Raw genomic sequence first — 14554 nt, forward strand, 5'->3', positions numbered from 1 at the left:
TCTGCTTATTTAACTTCTATGCAGAGTACATCATGAGAAACACTGGACTGGAAGAAACACAAGCTGGAATCAAGATTGCTGGGAGAAATACCAATAACCTCAGATATGCAGATGACACCACCCTTATGGCAGAAAGTGAAGAGGAGCTAAAAAGCCTCTTGATGAAAGTGAAAGAGGAGAGTGAAAAAGTTGGCTTAAAGCTCAACATTCAGAAAACGAAGATCATGGCATCTGGTCCCATCACTTCATGGGAAATAGATGGGGAAACAGTAGAAACAGTGTCAGACTTTATTTGTTTGGGCTCCAAAATCATGGCAGATGGTGACTGCAGCCATGAAATTAAAAGATGCTTACTCCTTGGAAGAAAAGTTATGACCAACCTAGATAGTATATTCAAAAGCAGAGACATTACTTTGCCGACTAAGGTCCGTCTAGTCAAGGCTATGTTTTTTCCTGTGGTCATGTATGGATGTGAGAGTTGGACTGTGAAGAAGGCTGAGTGCCGAAGAATTGATGCTTTTGAACTGTGGTGTTGGAGAAGACTCTTGAGAGTCCCTTGGACTGCAAGGAGATCCAACCAGTCCATTCTGAAGAAGATCAGTCCTGGCTGTTATTTGGAAGGAATGATGCTAAAGCTGAAGCTCCAGGACTTTGGCCACCTCATGCGAAGAGTTGACTCATTGGAAAAGACTGATGGTGGGAGGGATTGGGGGCAGGAGGAGAAGGGGATGACCCAGGATGAGATGGCTGGATGGCATCACGGATTCAATGGACGTCAGTCTGAGTGATCTCCAGGAGATGGTGATGGACACGGAGGCCTGGTGTGCTGCGATTCATGGGGTCACAAAGAGTCGGACACGACTGAGTGACTAATCTGAACTGAACTGACTGAAGGGGTAAAACTCTCAGTTCATTCCCACAGCATAACAGAGAAGAAGGCAAGGGAACTTTGGAGTCAGATGAATCTGGTTCCAGTTTCACTTCTGCTACAGATGATATGCTTTGAGACTCAGTGTCCACTCTGGAAGCATAGTGTTAGTAAACCTCTTCACATGGTTGTGAGAATTCAAATGTGATTAAATACAGGATCTGGGAAAGTATTTGGGACATAGTAGGTGTTCAATAAACATAATCCTTTCATTTTTCCATAACACTAATGTTTCCATTAGAAGTTTTTATCCTTTTGAGAGTTCTAACATGTCTCTGCAGAGAAGGCAATGGCACCCCACTCCAGTAGTCCTGCCTGGAAAATCCCATGGAGGAGGAGCCTGGTAGGCTGCAGTCCATGGGGTCCCTAAGAGTCGGACACGACTGAGAGACTTCACATTCACTTTTCACTTTCATGCGCTGGAGAAGGAAATGGCAACTCACTCCAGGGTTCTTGCCTGGAGGATCCCAGGGATGGGGGAGCCTGGTGGGCTGCCATCTATGGGGTCGCACAGAGTCGGACATGACTGAAGCGACTTAGCAGCAGCAGCAGCGACATGTCTCTGAGCCTGTAGATTTCAGCTTTCTTCTTCTCCCTTTGCTTATCAGAAAATAATGAAGGGATCAGTAGTTCCACACACTAAATTCATTGCCTGGAAATGCAGGGTTACAGAATTAATTCAGGCATTCCTGGTGATAAATTACAGATCATTCAGAGGTGTAAATTTAATTATACTTTCAGCTTGATATAAGCCTGACTGAGAGTGCCTGCAACTCTTAATAGATTGTCCTACTCTGTTTTTTTCCTTTGTTTTTTTTTTTTTTTGTTGTCCATATCTGTGAGAATTTGGATTAAAACAATGGCCTGAACTTCACCTCCATCTTACCCACTTGGACTCTAGACTCTACCACCTTTGTTTATTTTAATTAAATCTGATGTGATAGATATAGATTATTTTTGGAGAACTTGTAAAACATTTATTATTCTTTAAAAGCACTTTACAGACTTACTGAACTTTAATTCAAGATCACATACCCAAGTAATGCAATTGCTGTTGTTAAATTCATTAAAGACACTGGATTAAAAGGAATGGAATGTATTAATTCTGCCTCTTTTACAGAAGTATGAAAACTAACATTAAGAACTTATTAGAAATTCTGAGACTCATGAAGAAATCATACAGCTCTCCTCTTTTTCAATATGATTTGCATTTCTCATGGTTGTGTGTGGGTAGCCATTAATTTGCGGTCATTGGGATTGACCCACAATTTATGTTTGTTTCCACTTGAGGACATTTTTCTTTATTGTGGCTTAAATTTGGAGCTTACCTATGGGAGCTATTGGGGTGGAGCCTCAGTAAAAGCAATGAGCAATTTAGATGCTTTGTTGTTTGTCTCTCAGAACAAAGTCCACCACCTTTGTTCTCAGATACTGATTTAGGGGCTTGCCTTGATTTGTGGAAAAATAAGAGGTTGCAGACTGCCAGCGGAAATCTTTGTTCCCTTTTAACTGCATCTGCTTAAATGTTAGGAATCTTTGAGTTAGAAGGATGGATATTTGGATTACTTCATAGTGCTTTCCAGCTTAGAATTATTATTCGATTGTTATAGGTTGTTCATAGTCTGAGAGGCGCATAGCCTAAGTTCTCTCCCATAGGAGTATTCTAAGAATATACTATTTACTTTTTTAGAAGTCTGTGGTGATGTTTCTTTCTTTCATGAAAGTTACAAAATAAGCTAACAGAAAAATTCTCATCTTCTTCGGTAACCAGAAAATGCTGCTGATCTTCCTAATTGGAACCTATTGATCATAGCTGTATTCATGGAATAGCAAATGTTCTTTGTAATAAAATAATAAAGAGGGGCAGTGAGATAAGCAAAGTGGGGAACTTTGATATGAGTAAAGCTTTCATTTTATGAAATATGATTTTTTCTCTACATAATCATATCAGGCTAATGCAGCTAAGAATATTTTTTTGAAAGGACTTTAAAGGAATATGAAGCTTTCTTTTGAAACTTTTTCTAACAGACTTTTAGGGTCATTTTGCATGAATTACCTTGTACTTTATGTGTAGACCACACATGGCACCAACATACAGAACTGGTCCTGCAGCTAAGCAGTATTCAAGGTGTGGATTTTTATTAAAAGCTTCAAAAGCTCCTTTAGTCACTGGTGGAAATTTGGCATTTTTCCTTAAAATAGCCAGGAGACAGGACACACAGAACATGTGGAAGCCAGAAGCTTAGTATTTCTTATTGCTGTTGAAATACTCTTACTGTTTTTAATAAATCAGGAAATATAGAATATGAAAGAGGTTTGTGAGAATATTAATATTTTCTGAGCTCTCATATCTGAGTTACTGTTTGAAAGACCAAATATCTCACTTCACAATTAAATACAGCAGGACTGATAACATGAAGCTTTTGCTTTCAATGCTATGTTTGTCTTTTGTTTGTTCTAAATTCCTGAACACATATTTGCTATTCTAATAGTCTTTAATTAAAAAATTCTTAAAATTAAAAAAAAGTGAGTGGGTATATCAGGAAAAAGATTGATGAAACAAAAGATAGACTGGTTCCAAAAATAAAGTTTGAGGGCCAGGCTACATGTTTGAATCGAAGTATCCCAGCAGCCAGTGCAGAGAGAGACATGTGAGTTGTCATTTGGTTCAAGTTCAAGGAATTAAAAGAAAAATAATTTTTCTGAGACTCCTGAGTGCACACATACAAGTGTAAATGTTCTTTCTCTGACTCAGTGCACACCTGTTACTTCCATACTCCCTGTGGATACTAAAGGGACAATAGAAACACATGTTTGTTGTAATATGGAAAATATTTGCCAAAATATAGAATTTAGTGAAGGATACTAATAGCAGTTCAGTGTTAAGTGCTTCACAGCATGATAAAAATATATGTAATACCAGAATGGGTAGCCATTACCTTCTCCAGAAGATCTTCCTGACCCAGGATCAAGCCCAGGTCTCCTGCATTCCAGACAGATTCTTTACCATCTGAGCTACCACGGAAGCCCAATATGTAATATTATCTGTAATTATATGTAATGTATAATGTAACAACATATAAATTAAACATATAAGATATATAACATATAAGATATATAACATTTAACAATATAAAATGTAACAGTGATAACCCACTTGTAGCAACCCTCTCAATGAGTTTTAAAAGGCTATGTCTTATCATGTTCCCCTAGTAGAGTGATGAAGTCTTATTGGAGAGAAATTTAGGAAATTCGTGGTGGGGCTTGAAATGGTGCCGTCATGATTTGTTCTCTGTTTTCTTTACTCCAAGGATAGTGTTAGATCATGTTAGAGATCCTGAGCTTCCCCAGTGGCACTGGTGGTAAAGAACCTGCCTGCCAGTGCAGGTTAGATGTAGAAGACTGGGGTTTGTTCCTGGGTTGAACTAGAGTGGCTTGCCATGTATTCTTGCCTGGAGAGTCCCATGGACAGAGGAGCCTGGCAGGCTGCAGCCCTTCGGAACACACAGGATTGGACACAGCTGAAGCGACTTTGCATGCATGCATGCGTGTTACCTATTCTAGAGGAAGCAATGGATTTTGAGGAAAGGTTGAGCAGATATTCTTTCTTATTGGACATGGTTAAAACACACCCAGATTAATCATTTAGATGAGAAAAGATTATATTTTACTGAAGACTGCAAACTTCCACTTAAGCTCATTCAGATAAAAAAGTCGATCAAAAGCATGATTATGACTCAGAGTCATAAGAATCACTATAGTGGTAGTAGTGTTAGTCACTTAGTCATGTCTGACTCTCTGCAACACTATGGACAGTAGCCCACCAGGCTCCTCTGTCCATGAGATTCTCCAGGCAAGAATACTGAAGTGGGTTGCTATGCCCTTCTCCAGGGGATCTTCCCAACCCAGGGACTGAACCCAGGTCTCTATGCATTGCCTGTGATACAGTAGACCTGGGTTCAGTCCCCAGGTCAGGAAGATCCCCTGGAGAAGGGGATGGCAACCCACTCCAGATTTCTTGTACTCTAGTATTCTGGTAATGATAAAGGAGGATGTATGAGACAGACAGATGAATGCTCCCCCTCTGCTACATGGCCTTATTCCCAGCTGAATTTTGAGGAGTTACAGATATCTTGTTTCTTTCTCTCTCTCTCTCTTTTTTTTTTTGGGTGTATACATGTTTTATTTTTTTGTCTTATTCTGGATCTTGAAGATACAACAGGTGTTGGAAACATCAGACAGGGGTTGATATCTGTGGCTGAGAAATCAGAGATAACTGCGCGTTTGGAGAAAATGAGAAAAGATATGAAGATTTGACCAATAAGCTCCCTCATAGGGAAGCAAAAGGAGTCAAGAGCATAAGAAAGTTGAGGAAAAAGGCAGAAAATCCGAAGAGTAGAGTTCCGATTGGAGACAAACCCAAATCAAATGAAATAGCAAAGAGAAATAAGGAAGACATTATTTTGAGCTTCTAAATAATGTCCTGTTGTATCTGTTACTAATAAGTAATTCCTAGTTGTTCCTAATCATATTCTTTTAGCAGAGACTGGCCTTTCCTCTGGGAATATCACAGGGCCCTGCAGAAACAGAATAGCAAGATTAGTTATTCAGCCTGCACTCAGTAACTAATAGTATAAGTCACTCGATAAGATGTCCTTTCTTTTTATAGTAAAATGAATGATTAAGTATTTTAAAAAATATATACAAATAATATAAAATCAGAGAATACAATTAAAAACAGTAAACTAATTTGAGCTTCATTTCTTTTCTCTCCAATTTGCAATTAAAGGAACTGCTTTGTTGGAAGCTTTTTAAACCACATAAAATTCTCTTAAATAAATTGATTCAGTGTCTTGCATAGTCACCCTGTACATACAATCCAAGCTGTGGCTATGCAACTTACTGAAAACCCAGAAGAAATAAAAGCAAGCCTTTAATATTAACATTTTATATAACTGCTTTTTTTTTTTTTCTTGGCAGTGGGGCGCAGCAGGTCTTAGTTCCCTGACCAGAGATCGAACTCTTGCCCCTTGCACTGGGAGCACAGAGTCTTACAGTCTTAACCACTGAACCACCAGGGAAGTCCCTATATCCCTGCTTTTGAATGAATCAGACATAAATCAAGATAGTGGTTTCCTTTAAACAATAATTAATAAATACATTTTAAATGGTTGTTATCATTTTAACATGGGCTTCCCTGTTGGCTCAGAGGTTAAAGTGTTTGCCTGCAATGCGGGAGACCAGAGTTCGATCCCTGGGTCAGGAAGATCTCCTGGAGAAGGAAATGGCAACCCACTTCAGTATTCTTGCCTGGAGAATCCCATGGATGGAAGAGCCTGGTAGTCTACAGTCCATGGGGTCGCAAAGAGTCGGACACAACTGATCGATTTTCACTTTCACTTTCACTTTCCCTGGTAACTCAGTGGTAAAGAATCTACCTGCTAGTGAAAGAGATGTTGGTTTAAACATTGGGTTAGGAAGATCCCTTGGGGAAGGAAATGGCAACCCACTCCAGTATTTTTGCCTTGGAAATCCCATGGAGAGAGGAGCCCGATGGGCTGCAGTCAATGGGGCTACAAAGATTCAGACATGACTTAGTGACTAAACAATAAGAACAACAACATGATGTTAATATACATGCTTGATAGTTCTTTTTAATAGAATTTTCTGTCATGAAAATTGTCTTCTGCATCCACTGTGGAAGTCACTAGCTACAAATAGCTACTGAGCATTTAAAATGTGATGATAACGGAGAGAGTGAATTTTTCATTTTGTTGAATTCATTGACATGTAAATAGCCACACTGTTTTTATATGCTTGTCATTATATGCTTAATTGTTCCTTTTCGTTCTCTCCCATAAAACTTTGAGGTCCCTAAGGACACCTGATTTCTTGTACATTTTACGATACATGGCAGGGGGGGTTCTCTCTCTATCACTCTCTGAAGGTTTTTAGACATTTATTTATTTTTGGCTGTGCTGGGTCTTGCTTGCTTTGCGGGAGCTTTCTCTAGTTGTGGCGAGTAGAGGCTACTCTGGGTGGTGGTGTGCAGGCTTCTCGTTGCGGCGGCTTCTCTTGTGGAGTACAGACTCCAGGCACACGGGCTTTAGTCATCGTGGTGTATGGATTTAGTTGCTCCATGGCATGTGGAATTTTCTTGGACTAGGAGTCGAACCTGTGTCCTCTGCATTGGCAGGGGGATTCTTATCCACTGTACCACCAAGAAAGTCCTATAAACCTTTACTTTAACACTAATGCTGATAGTCCTACTCAAACTTCCTTCTTTTCTTTAGTACCTATTACCCGACTACCTACTAAATGCAAATTGCCCTAGTTGGTTCTATGAGGAATTAACAACGTGCATTATGATTTTGAGTTCATGACATAATGTTAAACTACTAATGTGTATTACAGTGGGAACCACAGATGTTGACTACGTGCCTGTCTGAAGTCATAGCTGTATTAACTCTTGTACAGTATTTTTGCCCTGACCAGTATTAAATTTGGAGACTCTGGGAGGTTTCTTGGTCTATACCAAACTAAATAATTCTCCTCAAATCTCTATCATGCCAATTCACTTTTAAAAAAGTAAATTAAATGTGAAGTTCTAAGCTCTTATCCAATTGAATATGGATCCCATTGGCATTTACTCCTAATGCACTATTAACTTCGCACGGGTAATGTACTGAGAGACAATTTGACAGCTTGAAATTCTGATGCAGCATGCACAACTCTTCAACTAGGTTTAAAGCTCTGTTTTGAATATTTACAAAGTTGGAACATGCTGAAACTATAGCAGGGATCTAAAATTTAATTGTGGTAGGGGACCGTACAGCCTCTCTTTTCACAGAATTTAATTAAACACTTCCATTTGACTCTGTTTCTTGGCTTGCCTCAAGAACTGAGTGTAGGTGAATTTGGTGGTAAAAGCTGATATGAAATGGATGATCAGAAAGAGTGCTTTGACCAAGTGATGGCAATTCGGTAGACACTGAAAAAAATGTGTACCACATTGAAACAGAGAATGCTTGATGTTTCAAACAGTTTTTTAGAAGACATTACACATTTTTTTCAACTTTCATCTCTACTGAAATTGGTACCCACAATGCCATAAATGGGGTAATAAATAAATAAATAAATAAATAATGCGTGTAATAACGTCTGTCCATGCAGCAAGGTAAAAGTCCAATGATTAAGGGGAGAGAAAAAAAAAGCAGGAATTTAAAATGTAGTGAACTGAAAAGGAGTCACTTTGAGTCAAAAGAGAATGATTTCATTTCTCAGGAGCCTCATCTCTGAACAATGCTCTGTCTTTGAAACATGAAGCATTAGAACTCTATGGCATAATGAGAGGAAGAAAAAATTGCTGTTGTGTCTGAACTTGGTTTTGTGGGTTTTTTTTCATGATATATTTTGTATTATATCATCCAACCACTGAAGCAATTAATTTTCAACTTGCCTTGTGTCCAGTCCTTAGTAAATGGTCAGTAAATATTGGTTGAGTAATGATAGTGCTGAATTCTATGTTATAGCTGCAGCTGTCAGCACCTAAAATAATCCTCTCTGTTTTCTCCACTACCTCGTTAACCTGTCAGTCCTTTGGATTGTGTCACCATTGATGGTGAGTAGGAAACGAAATGATCAAATCTAGGCTCCCTAACTGCAAAAAGAACATTTTCTAGTTAGATTAAATTATTGATAAACAATACTATGTGATCTCCCAAGGTTTTTGCTAATGTCACAACAAACAGGAATTAAAGAAAAAGTATTCTTTTACTTGAGAAAATTTTGAAGACATCAAAGAGAATAGTAGTATGTGATTTTGTAATTTGAGTCAGATATAGAACATGTGTCTTCCTATATTCATAAGAAGCAAGAAAGCAAGAGAAAAGGGTCCTAAAATTGTTCCCTAATGATGTAGATAAATATTTGTCCTCATACTTGTCTGAGCAGGATGCTGGTGCCCCATGTCTTTAGACAGCGCTATAGCATGTGTTTAAAGTACCAGTTAATGTAACTGCTTTGAGCCTCTTAAGAAGGGACCACAAAGGCTGGCAGAAGATGTACTTAGCATTTTCTGGGTCTACATATTTGGAGGAGAATTAAGAAGATGATATTGAACACCAAAGTAATTTTGGGTATTTTTAATTATAGAAGATCTAGTGGGCATAAGTAAATGGAATATTTATATCACTCAAACACACTTTTCACCAGGTGCAGTTTTGGTATCGTTTGTCTCAGCATTCACGTCTCTCACTTTTTACAAGAACATCTCTGAATGGCGATTTGCAGAAGCACAGTGATCTAATCGGAATCTCTGAATCTCCATGGCGACAAGCAAAAATCAATCTCATTGCAAAGGCTGGAGAATCTACTCTCCCTTTTCAGGTAAGCACGTAAGAGATGAACACGACTCAGAAGAAGATGCTTATTTAATGCTGATCTTCCCAGACAATAGTAGAACACGTATGTCCCATAAGTTTATCTGATATTAATAAAGCAAGCATATTCACAGTCAGGGATAAGTAGAGAAGTTATCTTGACTAAGTACTCACGACTTAACTTGTGGAAACAGAGCAAAAGTGGAGGTAAGGATTGAACAGGATGGCAGAGAGAAGAGAAATGTAATGGGAAAATATTTTCTTAAATAAGGATGGTGCAGTACATAAGGTAGTGAAAAAAATCTGAGCTGCACTCCTATTTGCTGTCCATTAATACTGAGAATTTTTATCACACTTTTATGTCATTTTCTTGGTTAAATAATGAAAGAAGGAATCTATAGCTTATCAAATGAGCGCCCCAGCTTCCACCCTTCTGGACATGACTCTCTTCTGGATGATGTTTGGAAAGAGCTAGTTTAGTAACTAGATTGGATGGTGGAATCAGAGGAACACACACTGCCATCAGTCAGATGGTCTGAGTTCCCATCTCTGCTTAACCCAAGGGTTGCTAAGTGACTGTATACATTATACTTTTGAGCTTCAGATGTCCCAATCTGTGAAAACCACAGTGATAATAAAAGCAATATTGGGGAAGCTGAGTATTAAAGAAAATGTAGCTAAAACGGTAGCTATGAACATGGGCTCTTTAGCCTGAAGTTCAAACGCTGGTATGTAGTCAGAGGGAAATTGCTTTATCCTTCCATGCTTCTGGATTTTTCTCTATAAATGGGTGCATGGAGGTAAGATTGTTGGGGTGTTCGAAGCTTTTGAAAAATAGCACACCTCATCTGCTACTCACTTCCTAACTGAGGCAAATACAGAGGTCAAACAGGGAGAACAAACTATTTTGGAGAAGATGCCTTTAGAACCTTCAGGGATATATTTAAAATAAGGACTTCCCTTGTGGTCCAGTGGTTAAGAATCTGCCTGCCAATGCAAGGGACATGGGTTTGATTCCTGGTCCAGGAGCTAACATCCCACTGGCCACAGGGCACCTAAAGCCTGTGCTCCACAAAGAGAGAAGCCAACGCAAAGAGAAGCCTGCACATGGCAAGTAGAGATTAGCCCCCGCTCTTCATAAGTAGCCAAAGCCTGTATGCAGCAGCGAAGAGGCAGTGCAGCCAAGAAATAAATTAAGTTTAAAATAATACTTCACCTCAGAATAAACAGCCCCACCCAGAGAACAACCAACTGCTAGAGAATCCAAGACTCAACCTTTGGGGAAACCATCTTATCCTAAGTGACTATGATATATCACTGTTATCTCCTCAGTTGTAACAAATGCCCCCCTCTGATAGGGGATGATGATGATGGAGGAGGCCATGGATGCTTGGGGGCAGGAGGTGTGTGGGAACCCTCTGTACCTTCCTCTAAACTGTGCTCTAAAACTGTCCCTAAAGGTGCTCTAAAATCTTAATAAAAAACAAAATACAAAAACCAGAATGTCCTTTGTTGAAACTGACTCTGAAAACTCATACTGTTCTTTCTGGGCTTCATTAACCTGTCACTTATTATTAAAGAGTTTTAGCATAGTATAGGTATTTTTTTTAATTTAATATTTCTTCTTTTGCCTTTGTTTTGCAGTGAAAATTGAGGTTGCTCTTTATTATCTGGGGACGTATTAACTAGTTTGTGGACTGATCAGGGTTTGGAGAGATTTTGTAATTTGGCAAACAGCCGCACTCTGGCGCTCTCTGTTTTCCTTCGCTCCCCTCTGTGGTGAATCAGCATTCTGTGGTGGTTTTTCTCTTTCCTAACCCGAGGGCTCCCAGTCAGCACCAATCAACCTCTTTTTTTTTTTTTTTTTTTTTTAGTATATTTTTGGTCGCACTGTGCGGCATATGAGATCTTAGTTTCCCAACCGGGGATCAAACCTGGTGCCCCCCTGCCCTGGAAGCACGGAGTCTTAACCACTGGGCCACTAGGGAAGTCCCAGGCTCTTCTTAATTGTTCTGGCTTTGGAGGGGAGTGAATGGCCCTGGGTTCTTGCTTTAAGCCTCAGCTGTTTAATTTGCCCCTGAGAAGGTAAGGGGTTTAGCCTGTGCCTCTGTTCCTTATGTAATCCTGTTACTTGGCCGCAGTAAAGGCTTGTTTTAGAAACTATAGTCAGTGGGAAGAAAAATAAGAACTGTTTTCTCAGATTTCACTTTTCAGAAGGCTATTATAGGTCCACGGTCTCTAAGCAGCAATTTAGAAAGTCAAAATTTGGAAAGCAATAAGCTTTTGAAAAACAAATTTAGAGGCAAAATTTAACCTGACCTGAACCAGTGTTAAGCAGTTCATTTAGTGATGGGTTTGATGATAGAGAGCTGCCCTCGGTCTCTCTGAGGGCATCATGATAGATTTAAGATGAACATCCACAACTCTGAACAATTCAGATTTCAAATCCTAGTTGGACTCAAAGACTGTGGGTAAGGAATTGGGGTCTGTGTTAACATCCTGGTGTGAATCAATGCAGATTTTATACACATAAGAGAGATAAATATACAGTCACACACATATATAACATGTGTTTTTATTGAATACATTGACATTGTTTAGATACATTATTAAACCTTTCAAACAAGTAGAAAGTACTCAGAAAGGCAAACACCCATGTACTTAAACTTCAGAATGAATTAATATGAACATTTTTATTTGCTTGTAATGTTGATATGTTTGTTTCTAAAAACACAGCTTTTATCTTCTTGATACCCTTTTCTACTCCATTTCTTATCCTCTACAAACAAAAATGCTAAAATTATGTTGTTTTTAATCTGATTTTTCTAAGTGTGTTTTCAGAGTTATAGAAATACGCGTGAGGAGTCTAGCTAGATGTAGTTCTGCTTCATTCTTTGGTCAACAGCAAACAGAAAAGATGTTATACCTACAAAGAGTCAATCCAGCTCTTACATATTCAAATATTTAAAGTTTATCTTCTTGGAAACAGGCTCCTTTGGCACTTTAAATTTAGTGGACTGAAGTATTTAAGGGTGACCTTCTTCATTGCCTGACCATCAGTTTAATGTGGCTAAGCATATATTTGTACAGAGTTATCTAATCCAAACATTGGAAAGGAGAAAGGCATGGGACTGTGTGACCTCTCCATTCTCTTGTAGCCATGACATTCAGATTCAGTGTGGTCCTTTCCTGTCTCTTGTACACATCACAACAGAATATAAATTGCTCTGATTTCTTTAGGAAATCAGTGCCTGGGTTAGGTAGGGCTTTCAGTCTTCTAGTAGAAATGGATTTGACTTACTGTTTATTTTGCAAGAACAGCAAATTAGCATTTTAATATTTTCTCCATTGCCTTTGAAGTTTTTATTGGAAGAACATAAGTCACATAGTGCACGTTGATAGTATTTTTTTTCTGATCTGTTTTAACTGTTCCTACTCATTTTAAATATTCAGCTTTTTACACAAATATATTCACTTAATTTGCAATTTGTTTCCTAACTCTTCTTAATTTCATATCTAGAAATGGTACTTTTTCTGAATACTGTTTATTGATTTCAGGTTGATCTGTTGTCTTTGAGTTTGCTACTAAAACATAATCATGTCATATTTAGATTTTATTTTAAGATGACCATTTTGTGGAATTTTCTACAATAATTTTCACTCTTGATCACTGTTGATGGTATAAATCAATAACAATTTCCTGACGTTATTTGAGGATTCGGTGAAGGGTAAGATTTATAATGCAAAGTAAAATCTGGTCTGGTCTCTGTAATGTTGCTATGTCCTGGCCTTCTTAGTCCAGGGCTTCATTAAATCTTCTTTTGCCAGGTAATTCTGTCCTCCAGCGTCTCTGAAGACCAGCTATCTCTTATTTCATGGTAGTGATGATGATCAGCATAATCATCCATGGCTCAGGTTACACATTTTTCTTACTCAAAATGTGACCTTCAACCAATAACTTCAGCTCTCTCAGCTCTGTTTCCTTTGCTTTAAAATGTGGACGAAAATAGCACTGTCTTCACAGGGTTAAAATAAGTGAATGTATTTTAACTTATTTAGCTTACTCCAGGCCTGGCATGTAAAAAAAAAAAAAAAGCATCCAAGCTCTTTAGTAAAAGTTTGCTGTTGATCTTATTTTTAACACCACCGTCATTATTTAAAAATTACTGTAGTCCAGTTTTTCTTTATTTTTTCTTGCCATATTCCCATAGTCTCTGTTTCCCCTTAGATTCATATTTATTCATTCTCATTATTCTTTGTTTAAAACAAGATATCAAAAAACCAAAATTTAAATATTCTAGTTGAATATTTCTCTGGAAAACCTTCTCTCAGTTTTGCAGATGTAAAAAGTGATCACTTGACTGTAAACAATGTTTACCATTGCCGTGCTTCCTGAAAGCAAAAACAAGAATTGATTCTGCTCACTCAGGGGGTAATATAATTGAATATAACAAAACTCAGCAAGATCCTAAAAAATAGTTCTAGAAGGAAAGATATTTACATATAATTAGAAATTTTAGTTCTCAAGTTACCTTCAGAATCTTCTTAAAATTAGGTTTTTCTCTCTGCCTTTTTGCACGGTTGAAGCATCTCTTCTAAGCAACCTTTGGCTCACACAGTGATTATTAACTGATAACTCTAGTTCTCAGGGGGAACTGCCTTCAGTGATGAAAAATCAGCTTGGTTTAAAGCAAGTAATACAAAATAGAAACAGTGAAGATTTTAGCACAATCAGGTGAAATTATTTACAGATAAGAGATATATATTTTTAGAGGAATTATAACATTTTTCTCTACTTAAAATTGGAGGATTTTAATTAATCCAGATCAAATTGTAACTGTTCATCACATAGTCTTGCATTTAATTATATAGAGGAAAGCAGGCAAAGGTATAGATGACCTAAAACTGAAGTTTAGTATTACCTCTCTGCTGAAACTTTTTTCTGAATTCTCTCTCACATTCTTGGCAGAAGTAATAAAGTGCTTTTCTTTGATTCTCTTAGTATCTTATGTATATTTCTTATATAGTACTTATGGTATAGTTTAGGTGTCAATGTGTCTTACCAAGTTAATTTTAAGGTCTTTGAGCTCAGAGATCCTCCCTGATAGCATGGAGATGCACTTACTAGCCACTTGCTAGCCTGGACTAGTGGTCCTGCTATGTGTTGTTAAGACTCTGCACATATTTTTTTTTTTCTTTCTTTCTTCTTCTTTTTTTTAAATAACAACATAATGTGAGTGATTAA

At 38.0% G+C, this 14554-nt stretch overlaps 1 protein-coding gene across 1 annotated transcript in view; it reads left to right on the top strand.

Annotated features, from left to right (window-relative positions):
* MALRD1 (MAM and LDL receptor class A domain containing 1) overlaps positions 1–14554 on the top strand; it is a 595589-nt gene that overhangs the window by 79108 nt on the left and 501927 nt on the right. The window contains exon 13 of the mRNA XM_069547391.1: positions 9143–9316. Within this exon, the coding sequence (XP_069403492.1) occupies positions 9143–9316 (174 nt within the window). The remainder of the gene's footprint in view (positions 1–9142; positions 9317–14554) is intronic.

Source organism: Ovis canadensis, chromosome 13 (genome assembly GCF_042477335.2).
Source record: "Ovis canadensis isolate MfBH-ARS-UI-01 breed Bighorn chromosome 13, ARS-UI_OviCan_v2, whole genome shotgun sequence".
Lineage (NCBI taxonomy): Eukaryota > Metazoa > Chordata > Mammalia > Artiodactyla > Bovidae > Ovis > Ovis canadensis.